Source organism: Pholis gunnellus (genome assembly GCF_910591455.1).
Source record: "Pholis gunnellus genome assembly, chromosome: 16".
Classification (NCBI taxonomy): domain Eukaryota; kingdom Metazoa; phylum Chordata; class Actinopteri; order Perciformes; family Pholidae; genus Pholis; species Pholis gunnellus.
The window spans coordinates 14767783-14786069 of NC_136543.1; the positions used below are offsets into that span (position 1 = coordinate 14767783).

Below are 18287 nucleotides of genomic sequence, written 5' to 3' on the forward strand. Positions count from 1 at the left end.
TGCTGTATCATGTTATCATTGTCAACCAGTGTTGTATCAAACACTGTTGAAATACTGTCAAGACAATCGGATCCTGAGCATAGACGGGGACCTAAAGTAAAGTTGCAAATATCTTCTTCTCTTGTTCTTTTGTGTCTCTTTTTATAGTTGATTTGCATCTCCTTGTAGTTCCTTTGCATGCCTTTGTATGTTGTTTTGCCTCATTTTAAGTAAACTACAAAATGAAAACAGAGGTTCCAGGGGCGCCTGTATGCCTGCTGCTATCCATCAACTCTACAGTCTGTGTATTTGTACAACGGGAGTAGATTTTGGAGAAGAAGCGTTCTGGTTTCCATTTGTTGTCAGAGCCGTGTTGACCAATCACGTTCGAGCAGGCTTTGGTTGTAAGCATTACATTACAATACAGTCATTGTATGCTGTTATCCGAAGTAACTTACAATTCAGATTCTATCACATTCATACACCATAGGCACAGCTACGGGAGCAATGTCTTGCTCAAGGACACGTCGACATGCGACTAGCCGGGGATTAAACCGCCGATCCTCTGATTGAAGGACGGCCCTGCTCGCCACTTAGCCACAGTCGCCCCCCACAGCTGTTCTTGTGGAGAGACGTGGACACATTGGCTGAAATGCAATCTCAGAACCCACCAGCTATCGTCGGACAATGCTTTCGATTTTTGTTGGTTTAAAATCAGCTTCTGAACAATCCAGTCGTACATGTCGTCTCTCAACCTCAAGTCTCACATCTCAAGTTGCTAATTGGATTTCAAACAATGAGCAGCACGCGGAAAAAGAAAGTCTCGACACCGAATAGCCGTTGGCTACACCTGAACCCCCCCCCCCAAAAAAAAATAACCCCTTGCCCTCGGAGGCGTATTCCTCATCAGACAGTATCTTAGTATAGTGGGAACTTTCGGCGATGCAAGAATATTGACAAAAGCTGAGAAACCTGCAGCTTTGGAAGCATGAGACTTTATTAACATGCATGAATCGATATTATTAAAGATTTCAAATCGGAGATATGACAAGAAAAAAAGAGCTGAAACTAAAAATAATTGTTTCCATTCCGCACATGATACAGAAGAGCATTGGACTTGATAAAAAGTTTCTCTTTATTGGTTTGGGTTGACCTGAGAAGCCAAAAAAAGAACCCTAACAAATGATTATATTAACAATAAATAGCTGACACCCTGTGGAACATGGACAGTGGCATAGGAAGCACATTCGGGCTGATTCGTCTTGAGAAAGAAAATAGTTATTTCTGTCGGAATGTTTTATTACTCACTGAAATCAGTAATGCAGGACTTTTTGTTGGTGCATATCAAAACCCATTCTTTCTTCTCTACATAATAATCAACACACATTTACAAAGATTTACAGCACTGCATTGTGGGAGATGGGAGTGCCCATCGGGATATGCTGTTGCCAGGCAACAAGCGGACGAGATCAAGCTAGTCGTTCGTTTCTAAAATGAGACTTGGGGGGGAAAGGGGGGGGGGGGGGGGGGGGGGGTTGAGAGGGGAGTGGTGTTGGTGGCGAGGGGGGGGGGGGGGTTAAATTCGACTACTACATTTTACAATACGGTACAGTACGGAGTGTCACTTTCAATCATTTATTTGGTCCTTTTTGTACACTTTTAAGACATCAGGTGTGACGTCTCAAGAGAGGCAGGGGCATTTCAACTTCAAAAACACATCTCAAACAACATATTGCATAATGTAAAAAAAACATTTAACGTGACAACGGTGTGATGGACATTTACCTTTTCCCCCGTGCTCGCTTTTCAGCTCCTCTCAGCTCACCGGTGGTGGGGGACGGGGGAGACGCAACATAAATCTGTTCCCTCTTTCACTGCTAGAACAGGGCTGGGGTATTTTGAAGGGGACTGACACTGACATCATCCAAAAACACTACAGAATTCAGAAGGATGTGGGCGGGTGAGAGCTGCTGTTGTCATGGTGATGTGGGGGATTAAGATCAGAGTATGTCCCACCAGTCAAAACTTCAGGTCGTCAGTTTCAGAAGGGGGGCGCTACATATCCAGCCGCTATTATTGTCCCCTAACCCTTCGTTCTCGGTGGCGTCTCTCCGCTGATGGAGAGGCAGGTCTCTAAATATTGGGTCCTTTGATTGATCCCGCCTCCTGTAGTCTTGGGGATGTGTATGCTGACGCAGCTAAACACATTGCCGCCTCGCAAAAGCCGGGGAGACCTGTCGAACCCGCCGTACCGGGATAACCTGCCTCTCCGGCTGATCCCTGAGGTCCTCTCTCGCCGTGCCTACCGTCCCGAGCCACACCATCAACTCCTGCAGGACCTGTGGAAGGTGAGGGTTCGACATTGGATTTTAAAATGAATCCCAGGCTTCGAGATGACTGACAGCACTGACGTTTATGTTGAGAGCATCTCTCCTAACCCCGCCCTAGGATTACACACGTGTACTGTCTGTATGCATATATTTAAATTGTGTGCACAGGGGAGAGCGAGAGTGTTTTTCCACTGTTTGAAGTAGCGTGTATTGTTGCATCCTATTATATTCTCATTCAAGAGCATCTCTTAAATGACTGGAGTTAATGATGCTTTTAAAATGCATCCGAGCAGCCTCCCCTGTGGCAAAAGCTGTAATGCCTTCAATTTCGTACTGCACCCTTACTCCTCTGAACCTCTGTTCAGTACATACTGCTTTACATTTCCACGTATGTATAGGCTTCAGCTCTTACCTTGTATTCCTGGGGGTCCTGGTGCTCCTGGGTGGGGTTTACCAGGATCTCCTCTGTCTCCCTTTGCCCCTCTCTTTCCTGGGGAACACAAAAAAAAAAGAAGGGTGGTGTCAAATGTAGCCGAAAAAGCTATTCTTTCAACTGTGTACTCGTCATATATTTCCACCTTTAAGTCCTGTGTTTCCAATCTGTCCAGCTCCTCCAATCATGCCGGGAATGCCGCGGGAACCAGGTAAGCCATGTGGCCCCTGAGGGCCAGCTGACCCCGAGGGTCCGGGGGGCCCGGGAGGTCCCATTACACCTGCTCCACCAAGCACAGCCCTCTTGGCGCTCACTGCCACAGCAGCTAGCCTCTCTGTTACGGAAGAGACAGCATCATCATTTTTGATTAACTTCCCTTTGATAATGGGGCAACTGATTGCTCAGGAGATAAAAGTTGCTTTCGGGTAATGGGCTAATCTAATCTCCACTCTGGGCATCAGAAGGTGAATATTCAGGTCTGGAACGCTCACCCTGCAACATCTTCAACACCACTTCAATAATATGCTGGTCAGATGCATCGCGTCCCTGGAGAAAAGAAGAGGAGACTGAGCAAAGAGGAGGCAACTAACCAAGCGCATGAGTCAATATCAGTCCGTGCACATGGACTCACTGATGAACCCTGAATGCCTGGCATGCCAGGTACTCCTCGCTCCCCGTTGAGTCCCCTAGGACCGGGCAGTCCTAGTGGTCCCAGGTCTCCGGGTTTACCAGGGTCTCCAGGGGGTCCATTGTGTCCGGAGTCGCCCCTAATTCCTTGCTGCGAAGAGAGGAGCATTACGGAGGGGTGAATGGAAGTTGATGATGTTAAAAGGAAAAAGGAAAACAACAAATAAATAAAGAAGGGAACAGATGAAGAACAGGAGAAATCAGATTTCCATATAGCACAACCTCACCTGTCCTTTAGGGCCGGGTTCACCAGACAAACCCTGTCACAGCAAACAAGAGACTGTCAATTTCACATTCATCACTTGCATCTATCATTTCCGCCTCAGAGACACCCATTGAGCAATAATTCAAGGATGAATATTGTAAATGAATGCTGAAAAAGGGCTGCTTCAAAGAGCCAACGTGCATCATTGCCTCACTGTCATGTAAATAGCTCATTTGCCATCTTGACTATAATGGGGATTTGTATGCAAATTCAAAAGCAGACTACCTCTCCGTCTTAACTTCTGTAACTCGATGACTTTTTCTGCTATGTATCACTTAGCTTTGATGCCTTCGGAGCCGAATGTTTAAACCTTCTCGTCTAAAGCCGGCAAGTTTTAGTATTTTGCATATTCGGAAACTTTTGTGGTTCTTTATCAGAAAAAGTTTTTAAACAGCTTTAGGTTGTGCGGTGATGATTTTTTTTACCTTATACCCTTTCTCGCCACCCAATCCCTCAACACCGGGGTCACCCTACAAGCCATGGAGAGAAAAAAAGATTAAGAGGAGACAGAGAGAAGGATGAGTGCAGAACATATTTGTTAGCATTGTAGCTGAAATACAACAACATGAGATACGTCTCTGACAATCCGGGCAAAAAACTGCAACTCACATCGTCTCCCTTTGACCCAACTTTTCCTTGGAAGCCCTGCAAAGAAAGATATTTTGAGTAGATATGAATGTGTATATGTCGAGATTGTAATATCCTCCAAAGAAACAAGAACTAAATGTTGATTCAAGCCACAGATCACAAAGAAAGATGTTGTATCATCTCTGAAACATGGAAGATGAGGATGCTCAGATTATCATTTATATTGGTTATTTATATTGCTTGCCTCATTCAGTGATTTACTATGGATTGGCATGACTTGAATTCATGGGTAAACACTGCCCCCAATGGACAAGTCAGGGTAACTGAACACATGTTCATCATTGCCTACATTCAAGCACATTTCACAAGGATTTAAAGTACAATCAATTTGTTGCACACACACCTTGTCTCCCGTGGTTCCGCTAAGACCCTGGGCACCTGGAACACCGATTGGTCCTATCTCTCCTTTGTTTCCCTGTTAAGATAAATTATAATTCATATGCGCTGCAGATGAGCTGCAGATGAGCTAAAAACAAATTCATAGAAGCAACTTACAGCCTTGCCGACAACTCCCTGTGGCCCAACTGCTCCTCGCTGGCCTCTGTCACCCTGTAACAGTCGGGGGAAAGGTCAGAATTCCTTCATAGTTGCAGTTGAAATGCTTTCATGTGCTAATTCTGGATTTTGTACCTTGGGTCCAGGAACTCCTTCCATACCAGCCTCACCAGGAAGACCAGGCTCACCCTAGGAGCATGCCGTTAAAGTGCAATTATTCACCCTACTGCACAATATAATAAATCTTTCGAAATAAAAGAAATCTTTGTTTTGTGTGTATGTTTATGTCTTACCAGAAATCCGGGAGAACCAGTCATGCCAACGTGACCCCTAGGTCCAGGCTCGCCCTAACAAGGAATAAATAATGATAAGAGAAAGGTATGTATATATAAAAAAAAAAATTGAAAGTTAAAGTCAATCAAACATATGACATGAAATGGCCTACCTTAGATCCAAGTCCACCTTTTGACCCTGGGCTGCCAGGCAATCCCTGCAGACACAATTAACAAGGAAAAAAACAAGTTACATCTGTAGCATGGTGTACGGTTTATTTCATACAGACAATGAACCTGAAAATGCAACTAGTAATGCGTGTGGATATATAAAGTATATGCGTGCTGGTAATAATGCTGATGCCTAATATAATAATAACTATGAAAATAGGCCGAGCTGCAGAGTCAGCTACTGGCATACACCTTGCAGCAGGTTCCTTTGCAGTGATTCTGTGTGTGTGTGTGTGTGTGTGTGTGTGTGTGAGTGAGTGATGGTATATCACAGTGTGGCATAAAGAAGGGTAAGTTAAGGTGTTTAAGTTTGCAGCAGGGTTGATGTCACTGCAATGACCATACAGCAAAGTGTGAATCTCATGCTTCATTACCCCTTAGTCAGAATGACACGCACACAAGCGCAACCACACACACAGACACACACACACACACACACACACACACAGTATACCCACTGGTCTGATTGTGATAAATCACTCGCGGTGGGAGGGAGAATGCTATTTCAAGGTGGTTTAAATTCTAAAACAGTGTGGGTCACAGGTTCTCTGTTGTTTGGATGAGTGCCCAGAAAACAAAACATACCAAAATTTACTGGCTGCCTCACACTGTTTTTTTCACTGTTTCTGGCCTTGTTGAATAGAGGAAGAGAACAGATTGACCCCCTACGTGTTCTGAGTGACAATAGGCCTTTATAAACAGACTTATTTGCATGTGCAACACTGAAGGAGCACTCACCGCTGTTCCCTGAGGACCAGGAGGACCAGGCATCCCAGCCTGGCCAGGGCCGCCCTGATAAAAAAAAAAAAAAAAAAAAAAGAAGAATAAATTGTCATATTTTACTGGGATTTAAGTCTCTCGTCATTATCGCAGCTGGTAACAACAACTTACCTTGATCCCTGGAATACCAGGTGTGCCATCTTTTCCATCAATACCCGGCAGACCCTGAAAAAGCCGGCAGATGAGTCAGTGGACTTCATTTGGCACACTCTCTGAACACCGCCGCAACTGTGCATGTAGTGCATAAACAAAATTGTGTGTTCACTCACATTCTCTCCCTTTTTGCCAACCGCACCCTGAGGGCCCTGGATACCTCGGCTGCCCTGCAGAAGATAACCAAACCAGTGTCAGTGTGTTTGCAATGCACATCAGGATCACTGTCCCCCTTTTCGAGTTCTGAGAAATGTATCAAACACAAGGAGAGTCACCTACTTTGTCTCCCTTGTCTCCTGCCCCTCCGGGTGGTCCCTGAGGCCCCTCCTCACCCTATAAACAATGGACAGACTTTGAGTAGCTTAGGTGTAGTGTGGGTACCCGTTTCAATATGAGTAGTCACATCTATTTGTGTGTGCTAGCATGTGTGTGTTCTTACAGGAGGCCCAGGTATTCCTACAGGTCCGTTGATGCCCTTGTAGCCACGAGGTCCCTACGGGAAAACCAAAAAAAAGTGCCATCAATCACGTCAGATCAGGGAGGATGCTAAGTCATGGTAGTCTACTATTCATTGTGATAAAGGGGTAATTAGCGCTTAACTCACTTCACTAATGGGAGCTACACAGAAAGCCAGCCACTCTTTCTTTGGCACTAAGCCGGGGCGCTAACTTGGCTAACGCGGCTAATGTTAACAGTAAGACGGATGGCTACAGCGGATCATTAACTACAGATGGAGGCACCGTAGACCCAGACAACCTCAACTCATTAGAGGAGGGGAGAGATTTGTGTTAGCATCATTTCCATATGTCCCCATTGCTGGTAATGGATGATGTTTGTATAGTGGGGGCAGGTCTGGCAGTGCCTCCTCGGTGCTCCTCTAAGAATGAGGGCAGCTTTGCACCCAAAGAGAAAGAGGACAAAAAAAAGTTGGAAGTAGCTGTGAAAAAAAAAAGAAAAAAGGTGGTACTCACTGCTTCCGCTTTGGGACCCATCATTCCTGGATAACCTCTCAGACCCATCGGACCCTGAGAAGGAAGCAAAGAAAAACAGATATAGAGCAAACGCTACAATACTGTGTTCTGTCAAATCAAGAGGATGCCATATGAAAAAGCGGCAACATAAGCCTATTGTTCTAACTTTGTCAAGTGACTAAAGAGTAGAATTTTCCGCATACCGGAGGTCCTGGGATGCCCTGTTCCCCAGAGATGCCCACTTCTCCCTTGGGACCCTGTTGGGAGGAAAGGAAAAAGAACAGGCTTGATTAGTTATTCTCTGAATTTTGATTTTGGCTTCATGTCCACAGAGTTTGACCCAAGAAACTCTGAGCCGGACAGAAAACAAACGGTTGAAAGTAGTCTATCATGGCTGCTGGCTGCTTCTGATGTCTGAACTGCTCTTTGATTGGTTGTATATGTTGCTGGTCAAGCTTGTTCCAAATCTAGCTCAAGCTAGTTAGCCAGATAAAGCTAGCTGGTCAAAAAAACGGTCAAACACCCCCCAAGAAGCAAGTCAAATAACCATCGTCGGGACTATGGGACCAAAACCCGTTCAAACTGGCTTATCTGTGTTGTTAATGGAATAGTTAGACATTTAGAGAAAAACACTCATTTGGTTTCTTCCCAAGAGTTAGATGAGAAGATCTGTCATGTCTGTTTTTTTAATTGCCAGAGACTGGGGGTGATTAGCTTAGATTAGCAGAAATAGCTGAAAAAGACAACATTAAAAAAATACCAACACCTCTAAAGCTTCTTAATTAACTCTAAAAAAGAACAAGGTGTGGTTTTCTTTAACTATTTCTAAGCCAGTGACTTTCTCAAGTTCCTTAAAACAACGAAGTATAAGACTCCAGAAAGTCAGTGCAGCCGCCCGCTGTGTTACAGCAACAACTAGTGGTTCTTATATTCCTGTTTGTGTACAAATTTAACAAATTAGTTAATTTAGCCATTTTCCTTTAAAAGTAGATTCTGAAGAGAGATTGGACTTAAATAGTCTTGTGTGAATCAGTCAGAGCTACTTTATCTGTTTCCCATTTACTGAGCCAGGGCTTAAACAGCTCGCACACTCTGAGGCGATAATTCGCTGAATTTGACAACACGCAAATTGGATTAGAGTCGACTGACTACATCTTTAAGAACAATCTTTAATGATTCTTTTGAGCTGATCGTATTGGTCTACCAGCATATCAGTGATCTAATGTACTACCCTCACCAGCATCATGTCATGTCAGTCCAGTATACGGTCAGTAAAATCAATGAAAAACAAAGCTCGGGTCACGAGCCACTTTTAACTAGTCTAGTTTATTTCCTATCATAAAGCATATTTATCACAGATGATATTTGGGTTAAACAGCTTGTGGGGATGTAGACAGCTTGTGCTTGCTTGTCTTTGCTAAAAAGAAGAAGAAAAAAAAGAGCAGCGCCACAGGTCACCCTTGAGTAAAAAGCAGGTCTTCTAAAATACCGGTCTGACTTGCAGGAGCAGTAAGATCAGAGGCTATTCCTGGGACCTGGCTAGCCTCTCCCTGCGAGCCCACTGTGCGCTCATTAGCTGTGCTTAATTCAGCAAGGTGAGAGGGCTGTGCGAGCCCCGACTCTCTCATCTTCCCCTTCATGTACCTGGCTCTTCACCACTCCTTTCATCTAGCGCGCTGCATGCTGACTGTAGGGCCCGGGCCAGGCCTGACTAATCGCAGCCAGATTAGTGCCAGTCCTGTGCCTCTAGGGGGGGCGGGGGGGGGGGGGGGGGGGGGGGGCTTCATTAAAGCTAATCCTCACCTCTGCTGGTCCTGAATGGTGGGCGAGTGTGCAACATGTACATGTGTGCGTGTTTTGAGTGTGAACGTGTGAATCCGTTCTACAAGAGATTGTGCAGCTCACCGATTTTCCTATGCTACCCGGCTCTCCGAGAACACCGCCACGTCCTTTGTGTCCCTAAAAAGGGCAACAATCAGTCAGTAGGGTGTCATACACATTGTTATATAACATAATCATTGATGCTGGAAAAAAAACTATGCTTATTCCTTCAGGGGGACTTCTCACCTTGATTCCCTGCAGTCCCTGGGGGCCTTTAGGTCCTGCTGGACAGTTAAGAGGACACTGTCGTCGGGAGAAGGAAACACACGGATTATGAAAAGTGAAGTCGTGTCAACAAACCGATTTGTAATAACGTGGATGTCTTTAGATCTTACCTGGAAGTCTGCACTTCCCTCTTCTCCACCAATGAACTTCCCTGGAGGACCCTAGATGGACAGAGAGGTGGATGGATGAAAAAAGTCACCCGGTCACAGTTGCCTCTGCTCCCATGAGCTCTCTCTTTTTCTCCCTCCATCTTTCCTTCTCTCCGTTTATAGATTGAGTTGGGAAGTAAAGTATCTGTACAGCGACTGATGCATTCCTGCTACAGTCAGGTGAGACACTGATCTAATGGGGGTTTATTTACCCCCGGGTAGCACTAAAGCTAAACAAATGCACTCCCCTGGGTTTGGGAACATCCTTCTCAATGAAGACACACCACCGCCTTGGACCCACTCGGAGATGCACACAGGGGACTACATACACCACGGGGGGGGGGGGGGAAAGACTTGAAAGTGTACCACAGAGAACTGTTTGTGATACTTTATCACTTGCTGTCTGTTGGAACCTGGAACCAAGCAGCAGGGAGCTCTGGCTGTGTTATCATACAGTACATTCTGATGTACAGTGCTACACTGCAATCCCATTCAATGATATAAGTAAACTGCAGTTAGATTGGTGTAACTGTATGCTTGATTGAGCCCCATTGTGCTCCTGGTAGCTCATTTGTCTCTCACTCTTTTTTTTACAGCTGTTGTCACCAAATCTCACTGAATGAAAAACTCTTCAGATGTGACATTATTTGCTGTGACATCTTTTGTGCGGATGAGGTTTGAGTTTATCCAAGCGGCACAGTTGTATTCACTGTCAATGCATCAGCCAATAAAAAGCATATTGCAGATATAGTAGCATGTCTGCCAGTACAACAAGAAATGACAGCACAGATATGCCAAAACTTAATGTTTAGAGTCAATTATAAACAGCTGTCTAGTTTGAACACCAGAGGGAAATTACAAGTTTATTTTGTAGTGCTGAAAAAAAGAGCACACTAAAACCCAAGTTAAGGGATCCTTATCAAATATTTTTCTTTGTGTTATATATTTATGTAAAAATATATATGGTTTTCAAATCTTATAAACTCTCAAATAGTAATATCAGTGCTGTTATGACTGTTGATGTTACCCAGTTATTGTGTACCCGAACAGTGCGCTGGGAGGAAACGATGTGGCGGATGAGCTGAGAAAACCAGGGCATGGTACAGCATCTCACAATCTCAGAAGATTGAGCGAGGCCACTAATCCGAAGATCGGCTGTTTGATCTCCCGGCACCGCAGGATTGCATGTCAACGTGTTCTTGGGAAAGATACTGTGGAACATGGCTCTACCTCCCGGAGGCTGTGCCTTGGGTGTGTGAATGTTGACATGTAGTGAAACATGATCTATATATACATACTGTATATATTCACTGTGCCAGGTTTATGTATCCTGAAAAGATTGTGAGCTTGTCAGGGTGGACAAAATAACAGGGATACCTGCACAGTGTAACACGATACCGGGGGTAGTTCTAGTTGTTCTTAGCTTGTGTTCAATGTTGTTGTGTGCTGCAAAGAGAATGGTCCTTCATCCATCCATACATACTACAACCACATGGTACTTAAAAGCTCTCCGACCTCTTGATCGCAGGTTTTCCCCAAGGCATGTCGCCACTAACATCATCTTTCTTTCCATTAAAAATCAGAGCGATATACCCTGGGACAACCAGTCCTTGGCGGACACTTACTGGCTTGCCAGGAGGTCCAGGAAGTCCTGGAGGTCCAAGTGATCCCACGATACCCTGAAGCAGAGGGAAAGAAGCTGTGATGAAGAAGGTAAGGCTTCTGCTAGCTTGTGACCTGCCTTTGAGATATTTGCAAGTCATGAAGGCAGTATAATAAACTGAAGATGGTGTCCTACCTTTGCACCAGATGATCCAATTTCACCTGGCAGACCAATTGGCCCTGGAGCGCCCTAGATAGAGAGACACAAGAGAGCAAAGAAATAACAATGCAGCCAACAATGTATTCCCACGCCTCAGAGCCATTAAGTGATAAGGCATAGCTGTGTTATACCATGCAAGCTACTTACAGCCAGTCCTGGAAGGCCGGGTCCCTGCGAGGACAGAAGGGACGAGGGGTTAAACTACTGTATGACAAGTGAAACCAATCCGTCAAAGCATCAATCAACATTTGCGAAAGCCAATTAATAAATGGCAGCAGTAATTCAATAATGCTAGTGTGCAGCGTAAACAGTGCTCAAGAAGAGCAAAGACACACAACACAATCAGTTTATGTTTGCTCTGTCTTTGCTTGGAATTAATTATAAAACAAAGTAATTAAATCAGTAAGCCTTTCTTGGAGGAAGAACAGCCCACAGGGCAGGATCGAGCACGAGGCAGCTGGGTGTACGAGACAGGACACCCGTTAATGCTAAACAAGGGATTTAAATAATAGTGTTGCATTCAAGCATGACATTGAACGACTCTGGACTGAATAGGAAGGATGCTGTCCGATAGATGGAGACTGAGCACCACCTAGTGGTGTTACAGGTGATGTGCTGGTACATCGGTTGGCCTTGCATTTGGGTGACAGCGGTCGCATTTAGGGATAATGTGCGCTTAAATTGCGAATCCTTGATGGCACCTTTCTTCTTTATTAAGGAATGTGTAGAAAATACGGCTCATGTCGTCTGCAGAAGGCGTATGTCACATCTGGGTAAGCTAAATCCAAAAAGGGGGCACAGCTGGTCAGGCATTCAGGCATGGAGAGAAAAAGGACTCGGGAGGTTGCCTTATGAGACCAGCTGGGTTACATTATGTTTGTTAGGAAAATGACTAGGCATTAAACAATGTCGAATTCTGCCCGTCATAACTCATTTTCATAAGTACCATGACAACCTTGTGCGATAAAAAGTGATCTAATTAGTCATAATGTACCTTACATATTATAAATAGGCAAGTATATTTACTAAACGACTAGATATGAGGTATGTACTCGACTTAGTATTTCCATTTTATGCCATTTATACTTCTGTACTTTACATTAAAAAACTACAAGATATAAGCTAATATAATGAACCCAAAAAAGGCAAACTTATCAAATATTTTGCAGAAAAGTAAAAATTTGAAAAAATATCCCAAAAATATAATACAATTTTGTCCAGCAGAATGATGTAATAAAACAAAAGTAGAATCTTGTGATTCCCCAAGTTGGTAACTACTGGACCAAACTAAACTGTATGTAAAGTACTTAAAACTAGCCTCAACCCAACCAGTAAAATGCTACTTATGCATGGACACATCGGTAACAATCTAATAATGTAACACGATTACATTAAAAACATATCACTCAAATAGTACTTTTACTGAGTATTTCTTCCACCACTGTGTGTACAGCATAAGACATTCACTACAAATGTTTTTACTCATCGTACTTTATATTAGCAAAAAAATGATAGACAAAATAAATAGTTCTTACAGGAGGTCCAGGTTCGCCACTTGGCCCAGGTCCACCCTGCAGGCAACAGAAAACAACAATATAACTGTAGTAGTGACATGCTAGGATCTCAGTTACTTACTCTCTTGTAAGCATGCTCAACATCACTATGACAAGATGATGGGAACATGACCCAGAGACTTCTTTCTTGTAAAAGTGACCCTTGTTAAATATGAAAGCCTAGGGTTTCCACATAATAGCATTATAATGGTGCACTTGTTCTAATAATCTTTTCAGGTGGAGGTTTAGATACTTGCCTTAGGCCCAGGGCTCCCAATAGGACCTCGATCACCCTTTGCTCCAATCAAACCCTGGAGACAGACAGAGAGACTTGTTAGCGGGCCGATATGCTAGAGGTCGAAAAAGGCAAAAGCTAAATGAAAAGAACATGGAAGAGGTTGAAAAGTTAATTATTCAGTTACCGCGGGGCTTTCCACAGGTTATATGGGACTTGAATTCACATTACAATTCAGCTAATCATACATTTGATCGAAGCTGACACTGTTCTTAGGTAATTAGGAAAACAACCAGAGATTGAGATTCCAGGGCGGATTACCGGCTAAATCTCTGAGGAATGCATGTGAGTATGTGTGTGTGTGTGTGTGTGTGCTTCTGTTAGCATGTGACCAAAGGCATCAGCACTCAACCAACAAAGAGTGAAGCAGCAACAGAAGCTGCACCACGATTGAAGTAATATGAGGTAAATCAGTTAGTGCCTCAATGCTAAAGAATCATTTAAACTCATCTGGTTTTCTTTACCTCCACTTCCTCATTGCTAGAGATTTAATAGTTCACATAAAGTGTATTAACCTCATCATCTAGAACGTCTAATAATCTGTCCACAAAGCTGTCCACTTATACATTCAGTCCTCAAAAGCACATTTCTATGACTGAAATGGTAAAATAAGCTTTAAAAATGTAATCCCTGTGTTGACAATAAACCAATAGTTTGGAGAAAATTGGGAGCCAGCCCACTGAGGGAATTTCTGAATACCTCAAGATAAAAATAACTCAACTGTACAGTAGATGTAAGTACAGCAGCTTAATTATTTGTGAAGTGACTTTGTTTAATTATAAACCTTGAAGTGGAAAAGGGGAGCAGTGAGATTAGAAATGCTTTAGATATGCCATTCAATCAAAAACAAAAGGATGATGACTTTTGATTTGAAGTTATCACATTTTTAATGCCAACCTTACTGACTTTATAATGACTTAAAGGTACCCCTGTGGACTTTTTTTTATTGTGGACAGTTTGGTTGACAGAGCATATTTTTCATCAAAATCTATTGTGTGCATAAGGTGTAATATTTCAAAACCATTTTCTACTTCATAAAGCATCTGCAAAAGTGGACTTTTGATTGTTTTGACAAACTTTAATGCTTCCAAGTACTAAATGTGCAGTGGTTGACATCATAAGCTCAGAGAGCAGGTCTAAATTAACAAAACAAAACTCTCCAGTCAGAACAAAAGTTTATCCCCAAACTCATGCTGCATATATGCGTCGTCATGCATGTCATGGTGCCTGTAGAAGTACTACGGGGTACCTTTAAACGTTGGATCTCATTATCTTTTTGCATTGTTGCGTTTCCTAGATATTTTTGTCATATTATTCATAATAACCTACGCTGATCCATCACGCAACATCCCATCAATTTGAGAAAAAGTGTCACTATTTTTTTTTCTTACAGATTAAATTTTTACTTTAGCAATAGCTTGTGGCTCCAAACATCCTTAGAGACATTTTAATATAAAAAATGAAGACATTTGGCAATGTTCTAGGTCTTGCTATTCCTGTGGGAATGTTTTCACCTTTGTTTCCTCAAGGTTTTTTTTTTCTTTTCCTTATTAGGCGTTATTAAGCTGATTCAACATTAAGCCTCTCAGAATGTTTCTTTAGGTAAACAGATTATTATAATTGCAGTCTTTGTCTCTTTCTTTCTCTCAAACACACACCAAAATACCGACCGTCAGTCAGTTTACTTACGTCAATGCCATTCTCCCCCGCTGCTCCATCAAGCCCGGGCTCTCCTGGCTCTCCCTTTAGTCCCTACAATGAAAAAAAAAAAAAAAAAAAGCACTATTGTCACGGACAATATAGATATAAAGATAAATCAAATGCTAAAGGTTTTGTATTACACAATCTAACAGTCCGGTACAAACTTACTGGTAAACCAGGGGGCCCAGGTGGTCCATTGTCTCCCTGCAGAGAAACAGAGTGGAGAGGTTGATTTGGTATTTGTTTGTTTAACAGTGGCAGTATGGAATAGGGTATACTCATTCACAATACTCATTGATTTTGCCCATATCTGGCTCTATCTATCACCACAATGTCCTTCATCACTGATGAATCTGACAGTAGACGGGTGATAATACACCCTGTGTTTGACAGACTTTGTATCTTGCCACCTTGACTTTGCAGAAGAAGTTCTTCCAGGCAGAGACGCATGCTCCAAGGCTACACCTCCCAGTTTGAACCAAGCCACTTATACAGCATATTCGTATTAATGAAGGTGGTACAGTATTGGTTAAGACCATAGACTTTAGTTAAAGCTGATCTAAAACATTTAATCGCATCAGATTCCGGGTCGTGGAACCAACACCAGTTGTTTAATTTACAGGCAGTTTGTGTCCTGCTCCAGTGGCCCTGCAGCCTCCATTTCCCACATATTTATACAAGCTGTGTGTAGTTAACCCTGAGAATATCTCAAATGTATCACATTACTGTGACACAAACTCAGGATTGAGGCAAGGGGTCCCTTCTCAAAGGCAACCTCTCTCTGCTGGGGAACAGAGCTCTTTTGTGCCAAAGTGTTTTCATTTTGCAGTGCTCCCTGCTGGTAAGACTGCAGTACTGCGGAGCGGCAAAGTGTTGGTATTTCTACAGCACAATGATGGTCTTTGTGACAAATCTGCTGGGCAAACCTGTGTGGATACTCACATCAATGCCGTCTGACCCAGGCATGCCAGAGGGGCCTGGTGGGCCGGCCTGGCCCTGAGGTCCAGCTGGACCCCTCTGAAACACAGGCAGAAAGAACGTTTAAGACCGCCAAGACGTGACAAGACATTATCATAGCACTCTGCAATTTACATTATAATATGGTCACACAATAAAAGGTGTAACACCAAAAGCTACAATTAAATCAAAATATTACACAAATAAGCGATAAAACACTATGAGCTAACTTGTCATATAAGGCAGAATGGACCTACATCAAATCGGTCAATTCAAGGCTACTGCGTGCATTGTGTTGTATGAAAGCATCCCACTAAAAAACACCAAAAAGGAACCAAAAAGAGGAAAAAACAAAGGAATGAGGAGGAATGTGGAAGGAGGGGTCATGAGACTGGCACTGTTTTACCCCCCCCACAACCCAATGTCCCCTCAGCCTGTGTTGAATATCATCTCAGAGGATCAGTCAGTCCATCAGATGTTCAAAAGCAATTTTAAATCCAACTTTGATGAATAATCCCAAAGAGTGAACAGCGTCAGACGTCCAGCAGATAACATGTAGGTGTCTGTTTGAAGCGGGGCTTTGATGCTCAGTGGATACAGTTAGTGTGTGTGTTGTAGGCTGTGTGTGTGTTTGTTTGTGGCAACTGCTCACTGATTGAAAAAAGAAAAAAAAGAAGCAATTCAACGCTTTCCTCCATTCTTGATTCTTCTAAGCCCCCCCAAAAAAAGAACCCAGGTAACGGGAAACCCTTTTCCTTTAATATAAGAGAGATAGAAGAGTCCAAGAAGCCAGGTGATGATCACAAATAGACCTGTGTTTGTTCAACCCTGAGCATTTTGATCACTTCCACTCGCACCAAGACAGAACACAACTTATAAAATCACCTCCAGACATCCAGCACTCGCTGGCCCTTTCCAGGGGCCCAAAATACCCCCACTGAACCCCAGAATAAAAGGAGCTAAGCCTGAGCACAGCAGGTCTTAAAACTCCCCTGTCCACTCACCACTTGGGCCAGAGCCAGGCACAAGGTCTGCAGTATTACCCAGGTCTTCAGCAAGGCAGAGAGAGCAGCCATGGTCCCTCTCCCCTGTCTGTCTCGCCTCGGTTCACCAAATCCTCTCTTCTCTCGCCTCTTTCCGCTCCTTTACTCCTCTCCAGGCCGGCACAGAGCGGAACTGGTGGAGCAGAGCTGTCTGAGAGGCAGGGGTGTGGGGGGGTGTGGGGGGGGGGGCTCAGCCTCCAAAAAAAATTAAATCCACTCAGGAGGAAGGAGAGAGCCGAGGGTGGAGAGGGATGAGGACGAGGGAAGAGGACAGAGAAAGAGGTGTAATCCAGCCCCACAGCCGGCCTCTGAAAGCAGAAGAAAAACGCTCTATGCACCCATCAACAGTGTGGGAAAGACACACACACACACACACACACACACACACACAAACGCACTTATACATAGTTACACACACACACACACAGTATCTCAAAACATCTCAGGTTTTCACATTAGATTTGGGGGATGAGGAAACTGAATATGCGCTCTACGGGCAGCTTCTGCGATTGGTAGATTTATGAATAATTAGCATATTTGGTACCAAGTTCTGAAGCCAATTGGGCTGAGCAGCCATCAAGCTCCTCCCAAAGCTGTGGGAGTGGACCAACGAATGAAACCTAAAACACCTAAACACAGGCCTTTGGACAAGCGTCTGCCTCTCTCTCTCTCTCTCTCTCTCTGCGAATGTGTCTCGGTGTTGTTGTTTTTCTCGCCCTGAGGCTATCATTTGCATAGTGGTGTAAATATCTCCAAACATTTCCTATGTGAATGTTGCACTGCACATATGAGAGGAGGCGGGGAAGCTACTTGCAGGATACAGCACATGCTGTACATTAAAGGGATTTAATTAAGGGTGAGGAGGAGGGGGCAGTATTCACTTTGTCCCCAAATGGACGAGTAAGGATAGCAAATAATATACCGAATCAGCAACTCCCTCTTTATGTTTTCAAGTAATTTGCTGACATCTAGTGGCCGTTTTACTAAGAGCAGGTTGGTTCCCAGTGTAATCCGAAGTGGCCTTCTGAGGGAGAATAAACAAGACTCATGGAAATAAAAAAAAACGTATAGTGACCCCTATTGTGCAGACATTATATCACACCAAACACAGCAATTTCCTCTGTGTCCACTAGATGGCAGCAAATACACATTAACAAGTCTGCAGAGCAGCTTCGCTGCTATGGAGGCCTACGCTGCTACAACTGGGGATAATACATTTGTTCTCCTCGGGGATGATGAAGACCATACTGAGGATGCTGAGAAGAGATGCATTTATTAGCAAATTGAGATGTATTGCACACAACAGGGAATCTCCACAGACCCCATTACATACATTAGGAAACCGGCTCAGTGGTGGCTTATGTATTGTATTTGCTTTGCACAATATCTTCACACTGCATTTATCACACTAACTCAG

At 43.7% G+C, this 18287-nt stretch overlaps 1 protein-coding gene across 1 annotated transcript; it reads right to left on the reverse strand.

Annotated features, from left to right (window-relative positions):
- Positions 1-2112: 2112 nt before the first annotated feature.
- col9a2 (procollagen, type IX, alpha 2) lies at positions 2113-16903 on the reverse strand (the record flags this gene model as incomplete). Its single annotated transcript, XM_079175732.1, has 32 exons — positions 2113-2318; positions 2722-2799; positions 2888-3076; positions 3234-3288; positions 3374-3520; positions 3657-3689; positions 4120-4164; positions 4304-4339; positions 4686-4757; positions 4838-4891; positions 4973-5026; positions 5131-5184; positions 5283-5327; positions 6079-6132; positions 6232-6285; positions 6390-6443; positions 6553-6606; positions 6713-6766; positions 7245-7298; positions 7448-7501; positions 9150-9203; positions 9312-9368; positions 9461-9511; positions 11125-11178; positions 11298-11351; positions 11469-11492; positions 12857-12892; positions 13132-13185; positions 14859-14921; positions 15039-15074; positions 15813-15887; positions 16832-16903. 32 exons carry the CDS (start codon positions 16901-16903, stop codon positions 2113-2115), a joined length of 2076 nt encoding a protein of 691 aa, XP_079031858.1.
- Between the last annotated feature and the right edge of the window lie 1384 nt (positions 16904-18287).